The sequence below is a fragment of the Scheffersomyces coipomensis genome (assembly GCF_036884675.1).
Source record: "Scheffersomyces coipomensis strain NRRL Y-17651 chromosome Unknown DFJ63scaffold_9, whole genome shotgun sequence".
Taxonomy (NCBI): Eukaryota; Fungi; Ascomycota; class Pichiomycetes; order Serinales; family Debaryomycetaceae; genus Scheffersomyces; species Scheffersomyces coipomensis.
In genome coordinates, this window is record NW_027042900.1 from 619,240 (window position 1) to 630,169 (window position 10,930).

The following is a 10,930-nucleotide window of genomic DNA, read 5'->3' on the forward strand; positions in this document are numbered from 1 at the left end:
ATGACATATATTTTTATGATTTCTATAAACAAAGGGGTGAAGGGAGGGAGGGGAGGTATGATATAAATGCAAAATTGAAAAATGAAAGAAGTAAGAAGAAAGGGTGAATTATAACTTATAATTTACTTTTTAAACCAGCAGCAGCATTATCACAAACGATTAAAACATTATGATGATCTTGTAAATAAGAAGAAGGATAATTTTCATCTGAAGATTTACCATTAATAGTCTTATTTAAAGCGAAATTTTTATTTTCACCTAAAACAATTAAACAAATTTCATCTGAATTATCAATAATTGTAGAGATACCAACACTTAAAGCGAATTTTGGAACTTTTTCACAATCATTATCAAAGAATCTTGAATTAGCTTTAATGGTTGAATCAACTAATGATACTTTTCTAGTTTTAGATTGACGAGTTGACCCTTTTTCATTAAAAGCTAAATGACCTTCTGGACCTAAACCACCTAAGAATAAATTAATTCTACCGTATTTTTTAATTTTAGCTTCATAATTAGCACATTCTTGATCGACATTGGTGGTTAAACCATTTAAGATATTTATATTTTGACGAGGGATATCAATATGATTAAAGAATTTATTAAACATGAAATAATGATAAGATTGTAAATCAGTTGGAGGTAAACCAAGATATTCATCCATATTAAAAGTGATTACATTTTTAAAAGTGATTCTACCTTGTTTATTAGCGGTGATTAATCTAGCATAGATACCTTCTGGAGATGAACCAGTTGGTAAACCTAAGATGAAAGGTTTAGTTGGAGTTGGTTGGAAATCATTAATTTTCTTGATGATATATTCTGCTAAGTAATTAGAAGCGTCGTCTGAAGATGAAAATGTGACTTGTCTCATTGTGGGTGTGTATGTGTATGTGTATGGTTTATGAATAATATGAATTGATATGGATAATTAATAGTTGTAATTGATATTAAAGGGTAGAATATATGAGTTATATATATATATATATATATATATATAAATTATGGTGTGATGACTTCAAATTGAATGAATGGTTACAGAAATTTTTCAAGTAATAAATATACTACTGAATAGTTTTAGTCTAATTTTAAATTTAATCTGGTGGTTGGGTTGGGTTGGGTTGGGGTTAGGTATATACTAAGAAATTTAAATGTATACAGCATAACAACATCCCAACCATTATCATATCATCATCTCGTTATTGTATATCTGGGGAATCTCATTCAGTAGAAAATGTAACATTGATCGACAAATGTAACATTGAATTTGGGTTACCAGAAATGCGAAATGGTTACATTTTTTTATATGTCTCACTCTCCCTTAGTTAATTTAATTTAGTGACTGACCACACAGTAATTGTTACTGGACTGACCGTGCCCACCTTCTCTCTCTCTACTTGCTCTTAACTATGGGAATAATTTTAATGTAACTGTAACGGTAAAATTAAATGTTAAACATCCCATCGGGTAACTAACTAACTATGAATTGATCAAAGAGTATATATGAGAAGAAGAAGAAGAAGAAGGTGATGTTCAAACTGTAATTTATAATTTATATAATTTATAATTTATAATTTATATATATATCATTCATCTTTTCTTCTCTATTGATCTTCCATATCTATTCTCATCATCTCATCATCTCATCATCATATAGTTAATCCACTATCACTATCAATTACTATCACTGTCATTTTTTGTGTCATCAATTATTTATTATTTATATATTTGCATCTATCAACTACTTATAATGTCAACTTATACTAAATTCACCAATTGTAATCTTATCGATAACGGTAAAGTCTATAAATCAACGGATCTTTATATCAATAATCAAACTAAAAAAATCGCTCATCCTCCTCATAATAAAAAATTAATCACTAATACTATCGATTTACAAGGTAATTATCTTGCACCAGGATTTCTTGATATTCAAAATAATGGTATCTACGGTTTAAATTATTCTAATTTAAATGAAAACTCAAATGAAAATGATATTCGTATGTTTAAATCATTTTATAATGATGCTATGCAAAAATATTTAACTACAGGTGTAACTGGTGTTTGTCCCACCGTTACTTCAAATTTCCCTGCTGTTTATAAAAAAGTATTACCATTCTATAAAAAATCAAGATTATCAAATCAATCTGATTCTTTAGGAGCTCATTTAGAAGGTCCATTTATAAGTTTAAAAAAGAAAGGGTGTCATCCAACTGAAACCTTTGTTGATGCTCAAACTTCAGATTTATTCGAAGTTTATGGTGGTGAAGAAAATATTATTGAAAATGTTTGTATTATAACTGCTGCTCCTGAAATCCCAGGTGTATTAGAAACTATTCCTCATTTAATTGAAAAGGGGATAATCTTTTCTATTGGTCATACTATGTCTGATTATCAAACTGGAGTTAAAGCCGTTCAAAATGGTGCTTCAATGATTACTCATTTATATAATGCTATGCCTCAACCTCATCATAGAGATGTTGGTGTCATTGGTTTAATCAATCCTCCTCATGAATTATCCATTGAAGCTCCTTATTATGGTATTATTTGTGATGGTGTTCATGTCGCTCCATCCATGGCTAATTTAGCTTATAAATCAAATCCTGAAAAATGTATTCTTGTCACTGATGCTATGCATTTAATTGGTTTACCAAATGGTACTTATAAATGGGATCAACAAACCATCATTAAAGATAATGATCGTCTTTATTTACAAGGTACTGATACTTTAGCAGGGGCTGCTACTACTTTACCTCAATGTATTAGAAATTTAGTCCAATGGTCAAATATTACCTTAGCAGAAGCTGTTAAAACCGTTACTAATAATCCATCTATTTCAATTGGATTGGAAAATGAAAGAGGGTTCTTAAATGCCGGTTGTGATGCTGATCTTGTTGTTCTTGATAAAGATGGTTATGTTCAAAAAGTTTATAAATTAGGTAATGAAATCGAATCTTCCGATGTGGTTACTCAAACAATCGTTAATAATGAAAAATTATTAGCTTCCTTATAAGTTTGTTTTATAATTATTATTTATTATTAAAAAATAGAAATCAAATTAAATCCCCTGTTGCATTATATATATACTATACATCTATACCTTACATACATACGTAAACTTGTTACATAACAAATATAATTCGTGATAATTATCATTACTACAACTTTAAATTTTTTTTTTTTTTATTAATGTATTTGTATTATTAATTAAGTTTGTATAATATGTTAATGACGCTGATGGGGGATATAAATAAAGTCATGAATATATATAAAATGAACGAATATATATATATCTAATAAATAAAAAACGAAATGCAATCTAAACTCCTTTCGTTCAAATCTACTCACTGCTGGATTCCTTTTGAGTTTCGATATCAGTCTTAGTATCAACATCAGGAGCATAAGCATATTTGGAATGAGTTCTAATTCTTGCACCATAGATAAAGAATAAAAATGGAATGGCACAACATGCTAATGAAATAAATGCCATTAAAGTTGAGGCCCATTGATATCCTAATCTATGATACATTTGAATTGTAAATAATGGAACACAAGCCCCCCAAATTGATCTCACAAAAGTTTTAGCAGCTAAAGCACTGGCAGCATAATGTTGATAAGAATCAACAATATAATTATTAGCAGGATTATAAAGACAACAGAATCCAAATCCAACAGCAATACCAGAAAAGGCTGGACCAGCCCATGAAACATGAGGATATGAAGACCATGCAAAGGAAAATAAACCAGCTGGAACAAACCAACAACTAACCATCATTGGAATTAATCTTAATTCAGCCGGTGGTAATTCCCCTCTATCTCTATAAACTTGAGCTCTTCTATTATAATCAGCATTAAATAATGGTGCAGCACAAGTAGCAATCACAACCCCAAGACCAATAGGTAAAAACATAAGACCAGTAATAGTGGCTGAAAATCCTTTACCTTCCATAAAGACAACTGGATAAGCAAAGAAAAACATATATAATAATCCGTAAACCACAGCCATGTATAAAGTGACTAAAAAGACAATTAATTCTTGTAATAAAACAAATGGTCTTAATAATGAGGTTTTAGCAACTTCACTAAAAGATCTAATTTTTAATTCATTTAATGATCTATAACGAGAATCACCAGTAATTTTTCTTAATTTTTGAGCTCTTTTCTTTAACAAGATACCAGCTTGAGTTTCTGGAACCACCGTAATGAAAACAGTATAAAATATACCGGCCACGATTAAGAAACACCAATAAATCCATCTCCAAGTAGAAGTATATTGACCCAAAAGACCTCCGAAAACTGGACCACAAACTGGACCAAGGAAAGGAGCAGCTGAAAAGATAGCCATAGCTACTCCACGATCTTTACCTTCCCAAATATCAGCTAATGAACCACCAATAAGAGTCATTGGAGCTGAGAATAAAATACCATCGATTAAACGACAAACGATTAAAGTAGCAATGTTTTTTGCTAAAGCACATGGAATAATAAATATAACTGCCATGAATAAAGTAACAGCATAAACTGGTTTTCTACCCACTTCTTCAGAAACGGGAGCGAAAACTAATGGACCCACCCCAAAACCGATAACGAACATAGTAACTGATGCTAAGATAATAACTTCTTCACTAACACCAAAATATTCAGCAGGATGGGTTAAATCACCGGTAACAATGGCAGAACCTAAGGCCACCACAAAACAAATAGACCCTAATAACCCAGTATAAACCCATTTAATAGCTTTAGAAAGATTTTTAGGATTTTTTTTATCACCCGGAATAAATTCCACTAATCTTAATCCAGTGTCTTGATCAATAGGATATTTCCATTCATCATCTTCATTAAAATCTGAATTTGGATCAGCATGAGTTTCAATTCTTTTTAAATCATAAGGTTCTTCTAATGGACCTAATTTACCAGTACCTTCTTGTAATTCACTTATAATTCTTTCCACCCCTCTATTATTCGTTACTAAACGTTCTAATTCATGTTTATCTTCAATACTGGAATGAACAGTATGAAGAGAATTTCTAAGACTTCTTGCTATACTTCTAGTGGGGGAAAGATGAGCTTGTTCTTGATAAACTTTTTCAGCTTCAGCTTCATCATAAGATTGAACTGAATCAACACTGGCATCATTATCCATGGTAGTTGAATCTGAAGTTTCTGCCATTTTAAAATTGTAAATATGAATATATTAATGTAAATGTAAATGTATAAATGCGAATATGAATGTGATAATTATTATTATAATATCAATTAAGATTGATGATGATGACAAAGAAAAAGAATAATTGAATGGTTAATCACTGGAAATTAGGGATATTGAACATCTTTTATATATCCCCTTTAGTTTACTATGGAATTATCATTATTATGGCTCAATATACTTAATTAGGGAAAAGAAACTTTAAAAAAAGGAATTCGGTATAAGCATTTTCTAACCGTCCCTTAACTAAGCAACAAAAAAAAAAAAGATCGCAGCGGTATTTATTTGTTCTCTCTCTCCACAACTGAGTATTTACAACTTCGGTTTGAATGAGTATATAATCGAAGTGGTTTTAACTGATCAGGTCAATGGTTATGGCTGGTAAAGACTGTAGAGAGAGTAATTGACAGCCATCTACAGTAATTGCTTCGATGTTATCTCATTTCTTTTTCTGTTATTATTGGATAGTGTATGTGTCATGATTTAAAATAAAGTTGTCTCATTTTTTGTCATACATACAAATTTCTTTTTCCATGAGGTCACCAAAACTAAACTAAACTAGAGGTATGGTATGAAACAGTTTGATTCATCGTGTTTTACATGACAAGTAGAGATACATATATCCATATATATAGACATATATGGATGATAATCAACCATGATAGAACCTTCAAAACTGATAGTTTACGCTAAATTCAAAGCCCAATAGATATAGTAAGATATATAGATAAAGTAAATATCGGCTTTGTTTGTTTTTTGCAACTTTAAAATTATCATTATAGTCTAAATCGGCATTAAATAAGGCTGACTCCTAAATTTTGAGGGATTTTTTTTTAAAAATTGATTTGATTTGAACATCGGTTTAATGAGTTTTGTCTGTCCTGTATATAAATGTGAGTTTTCTATTTCTGGTGCCTGTTATATGCAGGACAAATAAACTGTTCATATATTCATCTAAATTGAAATTGATTGGACCGATCAATTATTTATTTATTTATTTATATTATATGACGCAAGTACTTTATTCACTCATTCATTCATTCATTATTTGTTTACATTATTATATGATCTACAGTTTTATAATCTATCTCTAATTAATAAGTAATTACATTCCCTAAATGCTTACATTATAATCATATAACTATCATTCAATTTAATAAAAAAAAATTCCCTTTTGTCTAACAACAATTTGTCTCAATTAACCGATATAAAATAAACTATTTCGATAAAAATACGAGATTGAATTATAGCCCTATTCCGATCTAACCTTACTCATTACGTCTAACTAACCATTTTACATGCTGTTAATCCACCCATCAAATGTAGACCAATGGTTAGGGTTTTATTTAGTAGGTAATATTAAATTTTGATATTATCATCTCTATTTTGATCGCGGTACATACAGGAAGAGGAAGGTTCTATAAATAGGATCAAAATACGATTTACCAAATCCTTTGAATTGACGCTTAGAGATCTACAAATTCATGAATTATGTTACATGGATCATTTCTATGAATGACATTAATGGAATTGTTTTAACAGATATATTCAAAATAAGTCTTAATATACCTCTTTCAAAGACAATAACAAAAAAGATTTGAAATTTTAACATTCATTGCTATTCAAGAATTTATTTTAAAACTAATGTCAAAAATGATTAAAATTTGAAAAAATTGAATTTAATTTTAAATCTCGGCACGTGATTGAAAAATGGACCAAATTTCGGATTAATAATTAAAATTAGACCCTGATATAACAATGGGTCCTACTAATTACATGGATTACAACTAAACTAAACTAAATTAAACATTGAACCTCAACTAAAACTGAACTGAAACGAATCGAACTAGTCATACATCTTGTGCCAGCCTTCATAAAAACGCAAAAACTTTACGTAGATTATCGAATGATTTCTTAATGTAAGATTCGGATAAATTTGAATTGAACAATGTAATGCGCTATTCTTTGAAAAACCTTATTTCTTAAAATTGTTGCGAGCATTAAATATCGTCGATAATGAAGGACCAAAAAAAAACACGTCGATCAATTTCATTATTGGGTCTGAATTTTGTGTACATTGATTATCCAAAGATGATCATTAACGTCTAGAATTCGTGCTTTGATTAGCAAATCTTTATTCCAAGCTTAGAAAAGTAGAATCATAACTTTTTTTTTTTACTTATATAGCAAAGAAATAGTTCAAATTAAACCCATGTTAATAATTACTCTGATTATTTATGCGGAGAACCTCACCACTTTTCATTTAAGGTTAAACTATAATTAGTGTCCGCTGTCAATATTATACGATACTGTAAGCTTATTAAGCTACTAAGAATTTAATCGAGAGTCTTTTTTATTGCAAGATGAGTTTATCCATGTTATGAAAAAGGGGTTTTCTTGGCTTTATAGCCTAGAAAATAAAGTCTTTGCCAAAATAGGAAGTGGTGCAGCAGCGCATTTTCTTTTACAGCATGCGTCCAAAAAATAAGCAAGAGAAAAAAAAAAAAAAAATAAGTTAAATTAAAAATAATTAAAAAATATAATTTCTGCATATTTCATCATCCCAAAATATATAGTTTAGACCCTTTGTTTTTAACCTATTTTTTGAAAAGGTTTTGGTCTACGCTTTAGCGGCAATACATATGAAATAAAAAGTGGCTTTACATTACAGAGTAAATCTTTTCTTTTAAAGTCCAAATTTCATAGTGTCCGGTTAATTTTTCAATTCAATTAAATGCAATAACAGCAAGCTAACTAGACTTAAAAAAGAATTATAAAATATAAAAAATAATCAAATGCATTGATTGAAAAAAATAAAAAAAAAAAGAATTAAGAAGGCTTACCTAAAATATACCTGGAGCAGCAGGAAGAGTTGGACAAGGCTTACAAGCAGCAGGCATTGTACGGTTTGGTACAGGACCAAAATATTGAACAACCTTTCTTAACACCACATAACCCTTTACCTTTATCATCGACAATACCAAATTTCTCTTTCTCATAACCAAGACCAATATCAAATTCTTGAGCTGTTAAACCTAATCTTGTATAAAGGACTAAGATACCGGTTTCTTCATTATAAGTATATGGAACACCAACTGGTCCACCACTAAGAGCTTTAGTCATACCAATTTTATTACCATCACCAAAGCCTGCAACTTTAATAATGTCTTTTGAATGGAATATACTTTCATAAGCAGTAACTTGAATTGAAGAAGTTGAGTTAGCTAAAAAAAGGTTTGACTTTTAGAAACTTCTAAACTTGGATTAGCAAGGAAAATACTGGAATCGTCATAAGCAGTAATACATCCATCACCGGCAATAGCAGTAGATTGTTCATAAATTTGATTATAGAAACAAATTTGGCCACTATTATGAACAGTATAAGATGATTTATCAAGAATATCACCTAAATTAACTTTAGCAGTGTTTCTTTGATTTTGTAAGAAAACCATAAACCCAGTATTATTGAAATTCTTTGAAATAACATTCATTTTAGCTGGAATAAGAGTTTGAGCTCCACTTGCAGCCATAAAGAAATCACCTGTGTTGGTGAAAGTCTTGGAAATGAAAGTGAAATCAGCATTAATAGTTGATCTAACAGAATTCAATGACATAACACCATCATTTCTAATATCACTGAAAAGAGAGTTCATTTCAACCTTTAAACCAAGAGTTGATGAAGCACTACTAATATATAATGCACCACCTTCAGCAATTTTAACATCACCCATAATTTTACTAAGTTTGTTATTAACAATAGACCAGAAAGCATCCTTGACAATATCAATACCTGAAAAGGAGTGATTAATATTACCATTAGTAGTAGTATTTTGTGAAATTAATTCAGCAAAGGCGACTGAGGCCAGTAAAAGAGCTAACAAAATAATTCTAAATTCTTTCATTTCAAGTTTAGTTATTGTATTAAAAAGATAGCAAAAAGTTTTATCTTCAATTTTTACTTCTATTCTTGCTGCCTTTTATACCTTGGATTCACGATGTATTTTGATAGCTTTAGGGCCACGTCTGCTCCATTCTGAATGAGAGAAATGATTCGATTTTGAAGTTGAGGTATGTAGATATCACCAATTGAGTGAAAGATACCCCTTGGCGCTTGATAGAAGGTGCAAGTTACTCTTCCTCAAATTTCGTGGGGGATCGACACTTAAACGGTTATATGCTTGAGTTATCTAATCAAGGTGTCCAAAAGAGGAAATGAATATGAAGAACACCTGTACACTTATAACTTGAACTCTTGATTTCAATTCTAAACGAATAAGGACATGGCATGATGGATTTTTGGTCTTCAATAAAAATACTTAAGCAATTCAACCTATTAAAAAGGTTCCTTGACGCCTTAGTGTTCAAATGTATTATTGAAGTTTGCAAAAATTATTGCAGCAATTTCTTATCTTTCAAAAGATTTTCAAGAAAGAAAAGTTTAAAGCTTACAGTTGCTGTGTTACGTAAACGTAAAAGCGTGAAAAAATTAGCCAATACAAACTGTAAGTTCAAGATAAACTTCAATCTTACTGATTACTTTAAAAGAAACTTATGGACCCTTTTAGATATGGAGCCAAAATAAAAGAGTAAGAGAATAATGACGTGCACTTTGAGTGAGTTTTAGTATTATCTTAGACGATGTATATATGCACCTTAATATAAATAATAATACTTGTATTTCATAATTATACTATAGTGGATTTTGATGTTTGTATAATGTTTTCAGCGATGATGTTTCTCTGAAGAGATTATGTCGAGTTATAAACTGCTGTTTATACTCTAGCGTAGTAATATTGGTGTTAATATGGTGATTAATGGAAGTTTTGCATCTTTAATTAATTGATCGGTAAAAATTCTCCACTAGTACATATCATACGACAAGAATACACAGCATTTGTTGATGGGACGACCCTATAATGCTGTAAAGCATTTTGGGACAATAAACTCATCAAGCGAAAGCTTTTACTCTCCAGTGGACGAACTATAAATTAGAGGAATCGCTCACTTATTTTTAATTAGTAATTTTTATATAGAACTTTAATGGAAGGAGTATATTAATTATATGCACGAATATTAATATTGAATTAAATTGTTACGCCCACATAAACTAATACCGTTGTTAAGCCTAGAATATAATTATCTTATTTCTATCAATACATAAATCATGTGCTTTATTACTATTTTACAAGCCTCTTACTTTCATCTAATTACATTTATATAAATAGCTTTATTTGCCACTTTTTGAAATATTTGATCTATTTCACTCTTTTAGAAAGTACCGAATATCATATATAAGTTAATTTCACAATTATTCCCCGTTGATATTATACACCATCTACTTAGTAGTGTGTAGTACAACATTATGACAGTAAGAAATGTGTACTATATTGTTATTACTCTACTGTGATATGATAAAAAGTGTAATCATAAATATTTTATTCTTCAAAATCGTTACAAGATGTCAGTAATGGATTTGAGTCGGGTTTTATATTTTATTTAATTGGAAGGGCAAGGAGATTATATATTTTGCTTGGATTGTTTAACGTATACCATAAAGTTGCTTGGTTTATTTGGGTCCTTAATGGATTTGCTTCGCATATAATCTAGCCTGTCTAATATTATTGCCAATTAATCCTTCATTAATTTATATGGAAAAATATTCTTATAAAATTTTGATTAACGAATTTAATTATTTAGTAGTATTCAGTTGATCGTGATATCACC

At 29.8% G+C, this 10,930-nt stretch overlaps 4 protein-coding genes across 4 annotated transcripts; 1 reads left to right on the top strand and 3 right to left on the bottom strand. All coding sequences in view use genetic code 12, as the record gives it.

Moving 5' to 3' along the window:
- Positions 1-115: 115 nt before the first annotated feature.
- Positions 116-874, bottom strand: NAG1 (Nag1p; the record flags this gene model as incomplete). The annotated part of the gene is made up of 1 exon (XM_064905356.1): positions 116-874. The coding sequence occupies one exon, from the start codon at positions 872-874 to the stop codon at positions 116-118; it is 759 nt and encodes a 252-aa protein (XP_064759564.1).
- Positions 875-1,312: 438 nt separating this feature from the next.
- On the top strand, positions 1,313-3,174 carry DAC1 (Dac1p). The gene has a single exon (XM_064904575.1). The coding sequence runs from the start codon at positions 1,751-1,753 to the stop codon at positions 3,011-3,013; it is 1,263 nt and encodes a 420-aa protein (XP_064759565.1). The 5' UTR covers positions 1,313-1,750; the 3' UTR covers positions 3,014-3,174.
- Positions 3,175-3,340: 166 nt separating this feature from the next.
- Positions 3,341-5,170, bottom strand: DFJ63DRAFT_291409 (MFS transporter; the record flags this gene model as incomplete). Its single annotated transcript, XM_064905396.1, has 1 exon — positions 3,341-5,170. The coding sequence occupies one exon, from the start codon at positions 5,168-5,170 to the stop codon at positions 3,341-3,343; it is 1,830 nt and encodes a 609-aa protein (XP_064759566.1).
- A 2,780-nt stretch (positions 5,171-7,950) lies between these two features.
- DFJ63DRAFT_344345 (Hyphally-regulated cell wall protein) lies at positions 7,951-9,856 on the bottom strand. Its single transcript, XM_064908767.1, has 4 exons — positions 9,436-9,856; positions 8,448-9,062; positions 8,143-8,406; positions 7,951-8,060 (listed from the first exon to the last, which is right to left on the bottom strand). The coding sequence occupies exons 1-4, from the start codon at positions 9,491-9,493 to the stop codon at positions 8,050-8,052; spliced, it is 948 nt and encodes a 315-aa protein (XP_064759567.1). The 5' UTR covers positions 9,494-9,856; the 3' UTR covers positions 7,951-8,049.
- Between the last annotated feature and the right edge of the window lie 1,074 nt (positions 9,857-10,930).